Source organism: Bacillus rossius, chromosome 1 (assembly GCF_032445375.1).
Source record: "Bacillus rossius redtenbacheri isolate Brsri chromosome 1, Brsri_v3, whole genome shotgun sequence".
In the NCBI taxonomy this organism is placed as follows: domain Eukaryota; kingdom Metazoa; phylum Arthropoda; class Insecta; order Phasmatodea; family Bacillidae; genus Bacillus; species Bacillus rossius.
In genome coordinates this window covers 220,171,853-220,190,383 of record NC_086330.1, presented here as the reverse complement: position 1 = coordinate 220,190,383, position 18,531 = coordinate 220,171,853, and the positions used below count along the sequence as shown (strand labels likewise).

General features: G+C 35.5%; 1 protein-coding gene across 7 annotated transcripts in view; it reads left to right on the top strand.

The window, feature by feature from the left end:
- Window positions 1–18,013, top strand: part of LOC134527305 (coiled-coil domain-containing protein 28A) — a 127,842-nt gene extending 109,829 nt beyond the window's left edge. For 5 of the 7 annotated variants that reach the window (XM_063359856.1, XM_063359861.1, XM_063359863.1 and 2 more), the window contains exon 6: window positions 427–18,011. In XM_063359856.1, the coding sequence (XP_063215926.1) occupies window positions 427–659 (233 nt within the window). In that variant the 3' untranslated portion in view covers window positions 660–18,011. Of the gene's footprint in view, window positions 1–426 lie in introns of all 7 variants that reach the window. The other 2 variants (XM_063359857.1, XM_063359860.1) reach the window with 2 other exon arrangements.
- The last annotated feature ends 518 nt before the right edge of the window (window positions 18,014–18,531 follow it).

The following is an 18,531-nucleotide window of genomic DNA, read 5'->3' as shown; positions in this document are numbered from 1 at the left end:
TATTTTCTTTTTCACTTTGTTGAAGTATTGCAATTCAAAAAGTCTACAAGTTTAACTGCATTAAAAGTAAATCTAAATTATTGACCTGGAACGGGACATAAATACTTAAAATGTGAACTGACACTTCGTATTAGGTCAAAAGTAATTGATTCATGCTAGCTTGACAGTTTACCATCATTGGCAGGGTTGTTAAATTTCATAAAAATAAATGTTGAGTAAAGTACTTTCTCAAGTATGGCAAGTTGACCCAAAATTTTTTTTAATTATGTTAAAAAACAGTAGGTAAATTTCTTTTCTACACACCACTAACAAATTGGAAAAAACAAACAAATTTATTTCAGTATAATTGACAGTCTGAAGACTTAATAGTGGTATAAACATCGCTAGCAGATTTCTTGTGAGCGAGTTCTAAGTTGTGACCTGCAGGTAAAGACTGCAGCATGGAGCAGATGACCGGCATCCGGGAACAGCAGGAGCGCCTGGCTCGCCTGCACTTCGACCTGGGAGCTCAGCAGGAGCTGTTTGCGCCACTGAGTGACGAGGGGCTCCGCGCCGACCAGGAGAACATGCAGCGCCTGATGGAGAGCCTGGAGCAGCTGAGCGTGTCCATCGAGCGCCTTCACTCCTTCTCCAGCGACAGCAGTCTGCTGCAGGACTAGTGGCTGTGCAGCATGCGCAGCTGCTGCAGCAGGTCTGCCACGTTGGTGCCCAGCCGTGCAGACACGCCCAGGACCGGCAGGCTAGTGCGTGCCGCCACCTCCGCCACCCTCTCCTGCAATCACGAGCACCATGGCACTGACTTTATAACCGTGCCAAATTATAATTTAGCTTAGTTTTATGGATTAGAAGAAATATTATTCAAATTTAAATTGTGGTAAGTTGTGTTTAAAAAACATATTCTCACCAATAACTTTAATTTTTTTTTCATAATCAGTGGAAAGTAACATTTCACAAATTATATCAAAAATAATCTGTATTTAAATAACCCTGTTATCAGACAATTAAAGATGCAGGTGTGGAAAAACATAGTTGTTAGATATCAATCTTATGGACTATTAAACCACTGCCATTAACATGAGTAACTAAAAACATTAAATAAATCTGCCAATAAAAATGGTTATAATTAGTAGTAAAGAAGAAACTGCTTAGTCTGTAATAACTTTATTTGCTTTTATTAGAGGAATGTCTGAAGTAAAATGTACTTATGAGGACACCTGTATGTACAGTAAAACTTCACTACAACAAACTTCAAGGGCCCAAGATTGCCAGTTGTTTGTTGTAGTGAAGTTCTTTATACTGAAATCATAAAAATTGCATTATTTTTGGTTGTGCCTATTAACAACATACAAAGAATGTTAGCAACTGTATAAAAATTACTTATTGCTCAATTCATCACTATAAAAAATCATGAAAACTTGTAAATAACTGTAAACACATTAAGAATAAAAATATGTAATATTTATCAATTCTAGTTTAACTGTTCTTCTCTTTAAAAACAGATGGTGCAGACTCAAGTTCATGGGAACACATTAAAAAACACTGTTCTAAAATATAAAAGACTATGTAATTATATGAAGTGAACTAAACTGATTTCAACAACAAACACACAATTCACTTTGATTTTGAAAACAAAGTCTTTAATTGTTGACTGCTTTTTCATTGCCCCCAGTTCTCAATACTTTGGAGAACTCCCATGTGGTGAGATAAATTTGTGGATGTTAAGAACAGCCTCTCCAACACATCTAGCGCAGCACAAATTTCTTCCCTCCGAGGCCGCTTGAGCTCAACCTCTTCCGTATCATCCTCCTCATCTTCGTTTGCCTGGGCGGTCTCCTCGTCACACTCTGAAGTTGTCTCATCTGATACAGGAGGACATGTCAGCTGATTATCAATGGTAGAAAAAATAATTGAATGATGACTGGCAGCTATCAAATTTTTTTTGTACTTCCACCCATTCAGCTTCATATTCATCTGCATCATCAATACAGTCATCTCCACTTGAGCTTGCAGGGAACCCTGCCTTGGCAAAACAATTCACAACAGTGCTAGGCTTGATTCGGCTCCATGACGAACAAAGTCTGTGGATAGCTTGCAAAATGTTCCACTTTAAAGCACTTGCTTCTTTACCAAAATCCATCTGTCGCAGAAGAAACTGCACCAGTTGTCTTTTATAATCTCGTTTCACCTAAGGTATGATGCCCTGATCAAGTGGTTGTAATGTACTGGTGCAAATTGGTGGAAGGAAAACCACTTTGATGTTCCTTAGAGCAGAAAAATTAGCATTATGGGCAGCACAGTGGTCAATAAACAACATTACCTTCCGGTTTTGCACACCCATCCTTGAGTCAAAACTGTTGAGCCACTCTTGAAACAATGATGAGGTCATCCAAGAGTTCTTGTTGTTCCTATACTTGCATGGCAAGTGTTTTATATTTTTGAAACAACGTGGTTAGCAAATTTACCAACAACTATTGGTTCCATTTTTTCAGAACCATCGCTGTTTACACAAAAAATCACTGTGAACCGTTCTTTGCTTCTTTTGCCACCATGGCATGTTTGACCCCTAACCTCCAAAGTTCTATCAGCAAGGAGATTAAAAAATATTCCCGTCTCATCAGCATTAAAAATGTCTTTCTTCTCATAACGGGAAATCAGAGAATCCAGTTCGGCTTGCCATTTCTCCTGTACAGTGACATCAACAGCAGCAGCCACTTGAGGCTTGAAAGTTGTCAAATCCCAATTTTAGGGCTTCTTTGAGTGCCTTATCCTGCAAGACATTCGCAGCTACTAGTTGGTATGTTTGATGCTCTTGACTGCATCAACCAGTCAAACTATCGCTTCTCCAGGACTTCAAAGGTGCCGCTGAAATAAGTTTTCAGCTGTGGGATGAAAAATCATGTTTCATAATTTCAGACCGCTGATTTAAAATCGTGGACAAACTAGATTTCGTGATTCAAAATTCTGTCGTGATGTCGGTTTTCTTCTTCCCATCGTCTACTGCTTTAATTATAGCTAGTTTTGTTTTCATATCAATTGATTTCCGCTTTCTCGGCAACATTTTGCCAAAACAATTTGAAAACGTCAACAAAAAAATCACAAACTTAAAACTCACACGATGCTTTACAATTTACGTAACACGTTTCGTATTGCGGGCGCGAAATAAAAACACACAACACGGATATGACATAATGGTGTATACAAAACAACGGAAAATGGCCTTTGGCGGCGGATGCTGGAAGTGGGAGCGCTGTAGGCGCGTCAAAAAGTGACGTTAGATATTACATGGTTGCAACAGAAATAGAATCTTAGAATTCCCTGACTTTTCCCTGTTTTCCAGAAATTTAAGAGAAAAATTCCCTGGCTTTCTTTTGAGTACATGCCATAAATATTAACGTGCATATGATTAAATGTAGTATAAAAATTTCAACATGAGGTAAAATAAGGTTGTTTTTTTGTGTTATTTTGACGGCAGAATTGTGAATGATTTTTTTTCCTTCGACATGGCTGGTGAGAGCTCTTCGACCCATATTGCTGAGTTGAATACTTTTGTAGCACAAAATGCAGTACGCAGAATTTATATTTTTAGCAGAGGGTTTGATATGCTGTAACTGTGGCTCCTTGAGCCTATTCTCCTTAAAAGTAGTTTTCTTAGACATCTCTAAGCTAAAAAAAAAGTACATATTAATATTTTCAGGTTAGGTTAAAACATTATTGTTTATGAATTCTTAAAAAATATAACTACACAAATACAAAAACTATTACAAATTCACACCAAGCAATATAACGGGCCTACTTAGAGAATTACAATAGCAGCATTACAACATGCAATACTCTTACAATCTTAACTAACGATTCTGGGGAAAAACATGTTCAGTTATGCATATTTTTTATACATAATGTAAGTGTCACGCAACAGAACTCAGGGATTATAACGGTTGAAAAAAAAGTAATTTAAAAAAATAGGTAGAAAAAATGCAAAAACAAAACCGAACAAAAAAAACCACGTGTTTTCGTATCAGCTTGGTAGTTTTCAAAATGAGAATTGGTATTGCCTCTTTATCAAAATGCACTTTATTTTATTATGATCACATCAAAAACTAACATCACCTGAAACAACGCCTTTGAATTCACGTAATAAGTAGGGACAGGAATATATGGTTTTATATTTTCGTTAATTTCGTTTTAAAAATTAAGGATTTCGGTGTTTTGTGGTTTTATAAAAAAAAAAGCCCATACATGACTAGGTTACTCGCAAAAAATGCCTTGAAAACTTAAATATTTCCCATCATTAATTTCTGTAGTCAATTAAATTCAAAAATTATCTAGTTTTTAATAAAATACCTTTGTGCATTAAGCATAAACTACAATAATTATTATTGACGATAACAATAACCTTTAAATTGAACAAAATAATATACATTAATTAATATCGTAGAACTCCTATATGATATATATAACTGTTCTGCACTTCACTCATTGAGTCATTGACCATTAATTAAAAAAAACACTGTCAAGATTTTTGCTCAAGCAAAACCATACAAAGGCTGAACTGCTCGATTTATCCAGTGGTTAGCAACTGTAGTTTTGTCTCTATATCATTTAGTTTACAGCACAGGATGTGTGCTGTTGCATAAGAAGAACCTTCAAGAAAAGTTATTAGCTCTTCAATTGGCTTGCAGTATTCTGAAACATAGTTAGCCTCAACTTTGATTTGTAGCAGTTCTGCAGAGCTCCTCTCCTTTAGCCAAGTAATACCGCTGTTGTCATAGTCTGATGAATTACCAGATGATGCAAAGAACTCAATGATGTCAAATAGCTGCAAATGTAAACTACTGAACGGAACCACAAATTCCACCTCGTTAAAACTGGCTCAGGGAACACCTTTACTTTTCCACTGGACATTCCATACTTTAAAGGATACAAATATATTTACTTTTAAACTCTTTCTTAATGTCATTTTCAATTTTTTCGCCTAATTTGGAGATATATGTTCTACGAAGGGAACTAGCGGAAGGAATATCCCCACCTCCCTTACTTAACATTTTTGTTTATCCAGTCACGGAATTTACTGTCATCTAACTTTTCAACTGATATGTTCGCCGAAATAAATGCTTCTGTGGTTTCCAAAATTAATTTTAAGGCGTTTGTTGCTGGTACCGGGACTACCTAACCTTACTTTAATGTGATGTTTATGCCTTGCACATGTTTGACAACAGTGTCATGTCTTTCATAAATAATTTGTTATGAACGTAAACACGAATTTGACGTATCGATTTTATTCCGTGCAGTAAATAGTGGATTGATCACTAAATCGATGTATCGAAAAGTGTTACAAATGCGCAAATGTATGGTTAATATTACAATATCCGTGTCTTTTGGAATCAACGTTCCACTACGATTTAAAAATTTTAATTAATTTTATTTCACTTGGATATCTGTTTTTAAACATTCAATCTCGTTATTTACGTAACGTTTTTGGTAGTTTAGAACACGTTCTCACTGGAGCATTGCTAGCAACACAATTGTCAAGCAGTCTGGCTATATACAGATTCGCTGGCCATAATCTTGACTGAAGCCATCAGCCATGATGGCCGCCGTATTTACATTTCAATTGCCGAAACAAAATATCAATTTTATGTTCTTAGTATGGCCAATGTTGTATTATTTACTTAACATAAATTATTGGCCAGTTTGCATACTTCGTTTGTCGGCTGACGTAGTTTTTTTTTATTTGTTCCCTCACGAAACAATCTACCAAGGTAATGTACATAACCAATTTTCGTAGTTTTTCGCGAGAAAGGCCATTTTACGCGTTTTGTTGTTGTTTACCACAATATTCGCATAATTTCGCGTAAAAATCATTACACCATTTTTTCCCGTCTCTAGTAATAAGCTTTGTACTCACCTTATTCCACGTGAAAATAGCCTTCAAAAGATAAACGACGCCATGCCCGTTCTGTAGTTCATTGCATGGAACGGAACATAATACAAAGTCTGAAGGGCAAATTAAAAAGGAGCAAAACACGAACAAATGAAGGCCTGGATTCACTAGTGAACAAACGAGTGCTTGGATTGGCCAGAAGTTATGGTGGGTGGTTGTAACAGCCTATTGCAACGGACAATCGTAGACCATGTAAAAAAAAAAACGTTGCAGTTGCCGTGTGCCTTAAGCAGCAGCCTTTTAGCGGAGTCGTTCGGTAGCGGTACGAGCGCATCAAAACAAAGCTTTGTTTGAATTATAAGCAACTTTAAAATTTCCAGAATTCGTAGAATTTTCCCTGACATTTCCCAAAATTCCCTGACCATTTAAATTTCCCTGACATTTCCCGGTTTTCCCGGTTTTCTAGTCCTGTAGCAACCATGTATTAATAGCGCTGTTATTTAATTGATGTGTTCTGCTGTCATTGTGTGCTGTATTGTTTTGCTTCTTACGTTTCATTATCATTTCATAACGAAATTTTGAGACGGAAGTATTTATGATGATTGTCCAGCGTATATATTGTGTTTGTTAACGTGAATATTTTGTAAACCTCTCGCAAAATATTTCTGGAAATTTTGTATAGTTGAAAATAATTTACAAAGGATTGCATTGCGTTTTGGCGGGACCGTAGAAGATGTTCGTTATAGTGAAGTGTACGTTATCCTGAAGTTCGTTAACGCGATGCTTTACTATATATGCAGCCCCCTCCATTTCCCAAATCAAATTTGTTTTTCCACAACTGATTCCTAGCAAAATTTTGTAGCTTTTAGATTTGCCCTTTGTACCTGGTTGAAATATGTTTGCAAACACTTATCACTTTACTTAGGCCCTAAATGACTAATTACATAATAACTCTAAAATATTCATTACACCAAAAAAATTACAGGGTTCGTGCACCACCTCAATATTGTTAAGAAGTCCTTAGTTTGTCTTTAATTGAATAAAGGTCTTAAACATCCCTAAATTTCTAAGAATCCTTAAAACCCCCTTAAGGGGCCCGCCTACATAGCCTTGAAATGCCCTGCCACGCTCAAAAAGTGTGTTTCTTCCACCAAGCGCCGTGGTGGTTCGAAGAAACATTCAAGCTTCCACCCCCGCCCCCCCTGCCCTGCTGGGTTCTTCAGTATTTTACAACAACAGGAGGGGTAGGGGTGACTCGGCTTATCCCTCTTCTCCGGCCGTACACGACCTTCGTTCCATACTGCGAACGAAAAGGGGCAAGGGAATAAAAACTGGTGGCCAGCGTAGCGGGCCACGGCTGGAGTTCGCCTGTCTGCTACGCCACTGCATTTAGTCCAGGAAACAAAGCACAAACATCGAAAAAATTTGTCCAAAACTGAATTTTTTCACAGTGGTAGAGTTGACTATGCTTAACAACACACCGAAAGTTTACCGCATTAGACCTTGTGCGTATCACCGAAAAAGTGGATTTAAGTTCTAGATGACAGCGACTTGCAGCAGTCCATTAAAATACTTTTTTTTCATACAGTTTGCAACGTAGACTCTGCGTAAACTTATCAAAATAATCTAGAAACGCTATTTACATATTCGTGTTATAAATATTCCAAAGTATAATATTAATGATAAGATATGCATCGATTAAATCATTAAATACTTTTTTTTATATCTGTCACCCTGATAAAAATATGATTTACACAAAGCTGAAAAGCCTAATGTGAAACATTCCCTTATAAATGTTTTTGTGTATTCTTTAAGCTTTAAGGTAGTGTTTTTATAAAGAGTCTAGGTTAATAAGATTGCGTTCTAGAGAGGCCTGAGTGTCGCAGCGTGTATCGTTCTGTGGCGCGGCGGTTGTATCTCTCACAGTCGGCGCGACATAGCGTCACTAATTATTACACTTGGTCTTAATTATCTATTTTATACGATATAATGTATTTAATTTACATGTATATAGATATATACTTCTATTGTTTTCCTTTATGAACGAGTCTTATATACAATATAAAAATCAACTCTTAAATGATTTCTGTTAGAAATGTTTCAGTCGAAAACACTAAGAGACCTTTGATTTCTATCTGTTGGTAGATATAATATTAAAAAAATAGTATTTAAATTTAAAATTATATAAATACCTATTAATTATTGTTTATATTCCTAATTCATCATTTTATTTTCAACCAGACAATGCAAGATTTTTAACCAAGCCTTTATCCGAAAATGTGTTAAGATTTTGAAATCTTAAAAAATTAGTTTGATGCTTCATAAAAAGTACACTAGAGTCCTGTTATAGCGAGGTGTCACGGTTCCGGGTTTGATCCTCGCTATAACCGTGTCCTCGCTATAACCGAATTAGACAAATTTTGGCCCCCACAAAATAAAAATTAACCTAAAATAGTTTAAAATTGTGTTTAAACCAGTATAATTGGAAAATAACAGGTTATATTAACGAAATCTTAATTTCTGTGAGCAGATGTGTGAATTCTCTTTAAAACGATACCCCATAAGTACGGATGCGATCACCGATTGCGTCAAAATAACCAGAATATACCCTACCAAGCCACGTAAGCATAGCATCTCAGCCTGCGGCCGACGCAGCATTGTCCTGCTATCTATCGTCGACGCGGGCTGTCTGCTGGCGGCCATGTTGGTTTGGGATGTAGCTAACAGGTGGTGCTAGTGTAGCGCGACAATTTAATTCCTTACAAAAAAGCAGGAGTGTGGCTGCGGCAACGCACGTACGCCTCAAACGAAAGTCGCTGAAAAACTATACTTTTTTCATTTAAAGAAACCTGTCAACTTTTTTAGAAAATAAATTTGGGATTAAACTCAAACCATCACCACCCCTTTCCCGGACAGATACCCAAACAACTGACCGAAACAAAAGTTACAAGAAAACTGCCCTAGCGATTCGGAAATAAATACGGTAGTGCCTACTAGAGGTGTAAAAGTAACGAAAAAAATGCGTACCCGTATGTATTCGTTACTATAACAATTAGTACTCGTTACTATCATTACGTTACTCGTTACTTCTGATACCGCATAATATGCTATGTTATGTTGCAGCAACGAATCCAGTCGTATTGCGTACGCGTACAGTATGACGTCGCGTAAATAATAATAAACAGAATATAAACAATTAACAATATTTGATAATTAATAGTTTTTCTTAACCAAGAAACAATTAAATCTCATTAGAGCGGCTTTTTAATATTCTCTCTTTTAAGATAACAACCAAAAAAAAAAACGTGAAAATACGCGATTATAAAAACAAAAACATACATATTTCTTATTTGTTAAAAAAATACTTTCTTACGTTGTTTCTGTTCCAATCTCAAAATTTGTCTACACACGGCACAGATAACTAACGGAAGTTTGATAAAAGAAAGAAAGGATGGGATTCTATTTTTAAGCCACGCACTTAGGTGGCGACTGCACGGCTGAAGAATGTGACAGGCGTCAATGGCAAGATGTCTAGTGGCGAGCGAGAGGGGTGGAGATAAAGCAGACAAATAACAAAAGCGCGCTTCAAGCGATCAGGCCGTAAATTTCTCAAAAATACCTCGTTATAGCCGTGTTCTTGCTATTACCGTGCTCGCTATAACGAGATTCTACTGTACAAAAATATAACTCGTCAAGTACCTACAAAGTCAGGTTTTTTCTCTTTTATTATATCATTACTATAATTCAATTATATTATCTAAAATAAATAAATCAAGGGGTCTATTGTAAAATATTTAGCATAAATAATTAAGCTACTTTAAGTTGAATTGTGTGCTGGCTAGCAGCCTTTATTAAATCTCTATAATTAGACCAGGAAACAAAGTATTCATCCTTAATAATTTTTCAAAAGCTGAATTTTTGTACAGTGGTAGATTATACTATGCTTTATAACATACCGAAAGTTTACCGCTTTAGAGTTTGTGCGTATCACCAAAAACATGCAGTTAAGTCCTAAATAATAGCTTCTTGAACGCTCCACAATATTTTCAACCCGTAGACGTTATTACTATAGTAGACATTCAGTAAAAAAAACATAATTAAAAGCATCTTTTTACGTAATAAAATTAAAAGTTAAAAGTTTGTATATGTTTTACTACACATGCAATTCTTTAATAATATTAGGAAAAGATTTTTATCCAAATATATGAAGAATGGAATTATTTATTACAGTTATATAAATTGACTGACATGAAAATTAAAATGAATAAATTTTATGTATTTTTTAAGCTTTAAATTGGTATATTTGTTAAGATAGTTTTATAATTGATTGACTGCAGAAGTGTTGAGTGTGGTAGTGTGCTTTGTACTGAGGCGATGTTGAAGTCGCTCGGGCCGGGACGATTTTCGTTCCTATGAATTGAAGCTTTTTAATGCATTGAAAAATTATTACAAAGCTGAAATTTCGTACAGTGGAAGGATAAACACATCTTAGTAACATATTAAAAGTTTACCGCCGCAAACCTTGAACGTCACACCAAAAAGTGCATTTAAGCCCAAAAATGGTAATATTTTACAATGATCTACAAAATTGCATTTCATAAATGCAATTTTTGTAGTGTACTCTCAACATGAACAACAAAATAATCTAAAGACATTGCCCTAAATGGTTATAGTGATAAAAATTACATAATTATTAGATCTTTTTATCGTTAGACAAGTAAAATCGTTAAAGTTAATAAAACCAGAATTATACTATTTAATGGAAAGATAAACACAAACTATAAATATGAAGAGTTCAAAGGGAAAAAAACTCTTTTATAAACGTTGTTGCATATTTGTTTGGCTTTAAATTAATGTATTTGTTTAGAGTCTGGTACAATTTATCTGGCCACTGAAGCGTTCTGAGCTGCGTAGTGTACCGCACTGCAGCGATGCGCAGCTCAGGACGCTCCAGCAGTCAGAAAAAATCATACCAGACTCATAAAATATATACCTATGTTACGCTTATGAAATACGCAACAACGTTTATTTAATCAATTTTTACGTTGGGCTCTTCATATTTATGTAACTTGTATTTATATTTCCATAAAATTGAGTAACATATTTTTTTTTTAATTTCAATTATTTTAATTGTCTATTAATGATAAGATGTTACAACTTTGTGATTTTTATCACTGTCATTATGTATGGCAATGTTTTTCGATTATTTTGGTGTCCATACTGAGAGTTACTATCTATATTACATTTATGAAATGCATTTTTTTTTGGATTATTGCAGAAAATATAATTTGGGACTTAACTGCACGTTGTTGGTGTGATGCAAATGGTTAACGGCGGCGAACGTTTTATATGTTACTAAGAATATTTTTTACTGTTTCTGTACCAAATTTCAGTTTTGGGATAATCTTCCATACATTATTAAAAACCTTTGTTTTCTAACAGTGAAAATCGTCCCAGTCCGTGCGATTTTAGCACCGCCACAGTGCGGTATGCACACCACGCTCGGAATGCTTCTGCGGTCATGCCAGTTGTACCAGTATCTTACATAATATGCCAATTCAAAGTTTACGAAATTGACAACCATGTCTTTTAAACAATTTTTACGTAAAGTCTGCAGGTTTATGTAATATATAATTTTATTCCTTATACCTAAATTTTAATGAAAAATCCTTTTTCCTAATATTATAATAATATTGCATGTTTAGAAAAACATAAAGAGATGTTTTTCAATTAGGTTTATAATGTGAAATTTTGTTATTTTAATATGGTTTTATTTACTGAATGTTTTATATAATAATTAAGTCTACGGAGTGCAATATTGTGGAATGCTAAAAAAAAATATTATTTAGGACTTTATTGCACGTTTACGGTGTGACACACAAGGATTACGGGGTAAACTTTTACATGTTATTAAAAAAGAATGATATTACCACTTAACTTAATTTCTGTGTGGGTAAAATATTCCAGAAATCTCGATTTCGCAAGAGCGAAATTCGTTCCTGCTCTTAAGACTGTAGTACTATACCCACGCAACATTATTTCGCTCAGAACACTCTAGCATTGTAATAATTTATGCTAGTGTTTTGCAAAGTATGTCATTTTAAAGCTTAAGTAATTTGCAAAAATTTTCAATTAAGTTGTTATTAAGTCAGACCATCCGTTCATATTATAATCAGTTTATTATGTCCTTGATTGAGATAAAAAAACTCATTAATTAATTAATATATTTGTATCACACCTTTAATATTACCATTTTGAATTTGTTTCAACGTGAATGTCTGTAATAGCATTTCCAGATTATTTTGATGATTTTACGGAGAGTCTACCTTTAAAACTATAGAATGGAATGTATTTTAATGGACTGCTGCAAGTCGCTGTCATCTAGGACTTAACTGCACTTTTTCCGTGATATGCACAATAACTACAGCGGTAAACTTTCGGTATGTTATTAAGCATAGTTGATTCTACCACTGTGCAAAAATTCAGCTTTGGACAAATTTTTTCGAGGTTGAAACCTTTGTTTCCTGAACTGATTTACGCACTATGATGGACACTTGGTGAGCACTCGTGTAATTAGATTTGACAGAAAATATAACTTTTTTCCCAACGAAATTTTTTTTGACGATTCATTTCACAGCTTTACTGTGTGAGAAATACAACTTTGCTAATATTCTAAAGAAGATATGGTGGGGAAAAATTAACATGTTTACACCAAACAATTTCTGTTTTATATTTATGGCTTCTTTGGTTTTTTTTGTATCTTTTAATTTTGTATAATATGTGAATATTTCCAATAGTTAATATACTCATGCTTGGATTATAAATTTAGATAAGTTTTCCGAAAATCAGTATCTATAAATATGCTATTGAAAACAACAGATTGCAAGAAATACAAGCAACGGGATATTAATGGTTGTTCTAAACATTAAAAACTATTTTCTTTAATTCATTAAAAAATCTAGTGCCTAAAAATAAGTTAAACGGCCTAACTATGTATCTAGATATTATGTATGATAAACCTGTCTGACAGAGCATTGGCTGGAAAAGATAGAAATCCAAGCTAAAAATCTTCGTGGCTACAAAATAAGTAACTACTACTGCATTCAAGTATATAAATGCGGAGGAGCTAATTTTTGTCACTTCTATATATTATCGATTATAAAATATGCACTTCATGTGTACAGAGTTTATAATAATAAAAATTCTATTAATGATCCCACAATAGTAACTTACTGTTCTACAAATCTAGATGAATATTTGTTTGCTATTGATGTCATAGAAAATTGTCTCAGTGACAATACTACGCAGTTGCTAATTATGACATAGCAGCATAACTAGACAGTACATTAGTAAACAAATTTTTAATTCACATAATCATATTCATTTTAACCGCCTTCTGTAAAATACAGTATGAACAACACCAAAGCAAAAGATTCTATGGAAATTATGTTTACCAATTTCCATTGTCAGCTTTATTTACATTTTGAAGAAGCTGTTCATTGAAAACTGTGAAACATGCACTACCAGAAACACGAGCTCAACTACTCAAGGTGTAAAAATGCCGCCTAGATCTCAAAAGACCTAACATACCAGGAAAAACATAACAATAATCCAAACTCACTAAATTACGATAATCATTAGAATAATATATACTAAAAGTGTTTGGAAGCTACAAAAAATTTTATTTGAAAGATACTTGCTTAAGCTAATAAAACAAAATAGTTTGGAAATAAATTAAAACTAATAAATGAGTAAAAAAACATTATCCATAAATAAAATTATCAATAACTTTTGTGTAAGCTGAGCTCATTGTATGGTCTGTACGAAAATAAAGAAACACAAAAAAATGCCGTAATGACAGTCTGGGCCACTCATTACCAAACGTTTTCTTCTTCGTATTCTAGGTTTCTGATCGCGTCTTTTACGCCGCTTTGAAACTGAATTTTGTTTACGTAGGATGTTTTGTTTGCAAAATTTCCATGGGCTGTGCCTTGTTAAACTCTTGTGAATTATACCCTGTTTTCTGCCATCACTATTCACATTTATCACTGACAAATCACACCTTGTACAGATGCTTCATAACACCAACAGGATAATAGTTCCCTTAAATTAACACGCTTAAACACAATATTGGTAGTAAAACATTTAGCCCTAAATATATCCAAAATTTGGATTAAACTTTAACTCTCAAGCAAAATCATCCTAGCTTATGATGGGGTTTAGCCATCGTTACAACAAATCAATGCATTAATTTTTATACATTCAGGAAAATATAAGTAGTACTGTTGCATTCAACAGTAACTTTTCCTTGTGTCCCCGCCTGTAGTCACGCTGAATGTTCATGCCGTTTGGCCGTAGCACAACAGACTGTATCGCGCTCAGCCAGCCCGCAGAGAGATGCTTGCGGGTGTCGTGGCCACGCCCCCCTCCCCCCTTCCCCCGGCGGGCTAGTCTGGTCGAGCGAAACACGAGTGAAAGAAGACGGCAAGAAGAGGCAGCGCGGAGATACCTCTCCCGCCCACCCTTTGTTCGCTAGGGTCGCGCGGCTGTGGCGGCGCCACAAGTCGGGGAGAACATTCACGCAAAACACGTCGTAGAAATCACGGGAGGAAGGTTTGCAGCCAGTGGCTTTTGCTAGTCGCACACTGAATCACAATGAACAGAGATACAGTGTGCATGAGAAAGAGGCACTGGCCTGCATTTATGCGGTGGAGAAGTTTGAAAATTTTCTTGAGCACGACGAATTTGAGCTTTGCACTGATAATCAGGCTCTAACTTGGTTATTTTCCCACCCACGACAGCTAGGGAAAATTGGCAGATGGATTATGCGTCTGACACGTTTTAGATTTAAAATTCGACATGTGAAGGGTAGTGAGAATGTTATTGCCGATGCGCTATCCCGCATGTATGAGCCAGGGGAAATGGTAGAAGAAGAATAATCTGAAGATGAGGGTGAAGAAGTAGAGGAGGTGGAGCAATGCAATGTATTGGGTAGCTTTCTGGAGAGTTTTACGGGGATCAGGGAATGGCAGAGGAAAGAGGATGATATAGTGAAAATATGTGACAGCTTAAATGAGCCAGGATATGAAAATTTTGAAATGGTAAAAGGAATTTTATATGTAAAGCGGGATGAGGGGAGAAAAGTGTATTTACCCAAAAGTCTAGTAAATATGGTGTTACGGTACTATCATGGTTCAGTGGTAGGTGTGCATAGTGAAGTTGATAAGACCCTCAATAAGATTAAAGAAAATTTATTTTGGCCGAATATGCGACGGGATGTGGAAAAGCATGTGCGTGAGTGTGAGGTGTGTCAACTCCCGAAACAACCCTTAAATAGTAAGGTGGGAAAACTTGTGGTGGAGGAACTGAGTCGACCCTGGGAGACAGTGTTTGTGGACGTGTTTGGGCCTTTACCCAGATCCCTCAAAGGAAATAATTGTTTACTTGTTTTAGTTGACGGTTTTAGTAAATTTTGTGTTTTTATGGCGTTGAGAGACATGAAGAGCATGCAAGTAGTCAAGGCTTTGACTGAAAAAGTATGGGTACTGTTTGGAGGTGCAGAGGAAATTGTGTCTGATAATGCGAGTTACTTTACTAGTAAATTTTTAGTAATATGTGCTTTGAATGGGGAATAAAACATATTACTACATCACCCTATTACCCGCAACCTAATTTGGTAGAACGCATGAATAAGAACATAAAGATCGCCTTGACTATTTTCCATCAGAGCGAGCCGAGAAAATCGGATGACTCTATACATTACTTGAATTTAGGATTTAATATGATGAAACATAGCTCCAATGGTTTTACCCCGGCCCAAACCTTTGTAGGTAGGGACTTAAGCCACCCTTTATTGAATAGTTGGGGGATGGAATTAAGTAATCTTTCAGTTAACAGTCCTAGGATACTTGAAAAGCGGTGGTTGGATGCTGCGCAAAATCTTGATAAAGCTAGGAATAAAATCCGGAAGCAGTATGATAAAGACAGGTTACCAAACCCTTTTTTGGTAGGTGAGGAGGTTTTGTGTCGATAGTATGTTCTTAGTGATAAAGCAAATTTTGTTTCGAGTAAATTGCAACCTGCTTACTCCGAACCTTTTAGGATTTTAGGATTAAAAAATTTCTGGGACCGGTCACTGTATTGCTAGAAGATGTGCAGAATAAATTTAGAGTTAAGAAAGCTCATTTGAGCCAGATAAAAAAGTTCTGTAAACCTACCGAGTAAGTTGGACTTGGTTTTTTTATATTACTTTTGTATGTTTGAGTATTTACCTGTTGTTCTGATTAGCCTCTCCATTAAGGAATATGCGGTTGTGAGCGCAAGAATCAGATTTGGTTATGGAATATTTTGTTTTATTTAAAAACTGTAATAATTTATTTTTTGGGGTATTTAGTTAATTTTTTTTTTGTGAGGGGTGATTGTGGCCCAGTGCCACTTTTGTTTAAGGTATTTCCATTTGCTTTTATGGTTAGGTTCGTTTAAGTAATTTATGGTAATTTTTGTTAGTTAAGTTTAATTGTTTTGTTCTTTTAAAGTTTGTATTATTTTAAATTTATTTTAAACGTTTAGGGAATTTATTGTTGGTCATGGCCAGGTTCGGGATTGCCGAAGGCCTTTAGTTTTCCAGAACAATCCAATACATGTGAGAGATAATTTATCCTAGGGTATTTTAATTATTAAGGCTATTTTTGTTAAGATGTTTAATAAGTAATGTATATTTCAAAGTGGGCAGAGAGACTTATATATTTGTGGGCGAGCCTACGAGTGGGGTTGTTTAAATAAACTTTGGAAGTGACGAACTACTTTCTATGACGTCACATTGGCGGTGCTGTACAGCGCCGCGCCGTGCGCACAGTTTATCAGCGCGGAAGAAAAAAGGGTGTCGTGAACCGGCCCCAGGGCTGGGAAGTTGTGTGTGCGTTTGCTCGTGGGACAAGGAGACTAGATGGTGGAACGTAATGTGGAGTCGCCGGGGATTTTGGTTTTGGTTTGATTTAGCCTAAATGTGAGGCTGGTTTTCGAACGGTAAGCGACAAACTGGTGAAGGTTTACCAAGAAGCCTACATCGCTGAAGAATTTACACGCCCGTGTTACAAGTGTTGGCTGCTTCACTGATTTATTCCGCTACAACTAGTGCTACCAGAACGTCAACTTTAAGCAGCGGCCAAGGTCAATGTCCACTCACCTGTATGAGGTATTGCGCCTATCGGCTTTAAGGGCGGTCGAGGAGTGCGGCAGGCATCGCGGCTAGTAAAATTGTGATGTTGCAATTTTTGCCCTCAATCCCAGCCGCAAATCAAGACACCGCAACGTAAGTACCTTTTCACCTGATATTCATCGTACCAACTGACTTGTGATTAAGAGGCCGTGTCACAAATTTGCGCTCCTATCTATATCAATGTTATTTTAAAAGGCAGTTTTTCTCAAAGTCTATAAGAGGTAGGGGCCGGAAATTTTGCCTACTGAAAGTATACAATACATTTAACATAACAGCTTTTTTCAAATTTATTTATCATATCATATATTATTTCTGTGATGAAAATAATATTATCAATATTTTGATTTGTCCAGATACATTGAAATTTTGCTTATATTTATAATTATTTAGCAAAAACTGAAAACGCCATTGAAATGTATTGCACATTACCTTCCGATCAGTGTTTTCATGATCATGATGGGTTTATAAACCTGGGTGTAATCAAGTCTTTAACTATTACATGACAACATTTATACTTAATAATTTGGAGATATGCCTTTTCTATCCTCAGCCCCTGAGCTTTTACTATCTGGTCTGGCGACCGACCTGACACTCTTCAACCACCCCAGGGGTCTCCGATTACACATCTTATCAAAAAAAAAAAAGCTGTTCGTTCATTTGTTTTTGTGTTCGAGCGAAGGTTTACTTCTCCATTAGTGCCACAGAATTCACACATTTATGCCAAGGGAATATTCCGCTGATGTGACGCCATACGAATGTATTATTCGCGACCATACAACTTTTTTGTTTGTCATCGGGAAAATGACGCCGCAGTTTGATTTTTTGTGGTGATATAAAATAAATTTTCTTGGAATGTTCATTTTAAATTGAGCATTTTTAAATGTCAGCGTAGAATATGCTTATCTGCCCATTTTGTTTCTTTCCATAATAATGAGTAAAGTTAACATTGTCATAGACATTTTATTATATTCGTTTGCCGTCCAAGTACAAATGTCACACTATATCGCACGTAATTATATTTTTTTACTAATTTGTTAGTTGTCATTTTATTTAAGTTATAAATAACATTAATAAAAATTATTACTTAATAGTCCAGAATAGAGATTGAGTTATTATTCATTTAATAGGGGTTTAAAATATGGTACTACATACATATTTATATTATCTTGTTGTCTTCTTTGTAACTTTACTGGAAGAATGGCATTTGGTATGTATGTTAACTCACAATGAAAATACTTCAGAAGTACTCAATTAACAGTGAACAACCTAGGGCCTATACTAATTTCATTATGTTCATGAAATATAATTGATATTACTAATAATGAACTGTATGTGTTTTGCGTAGAGATATCGTACGAACTGTATGTGGTACAGACCAACATTAGCTAAGACTCTGTAAATAAGTAATTTCAGTTAATGTGTAGAGAATATT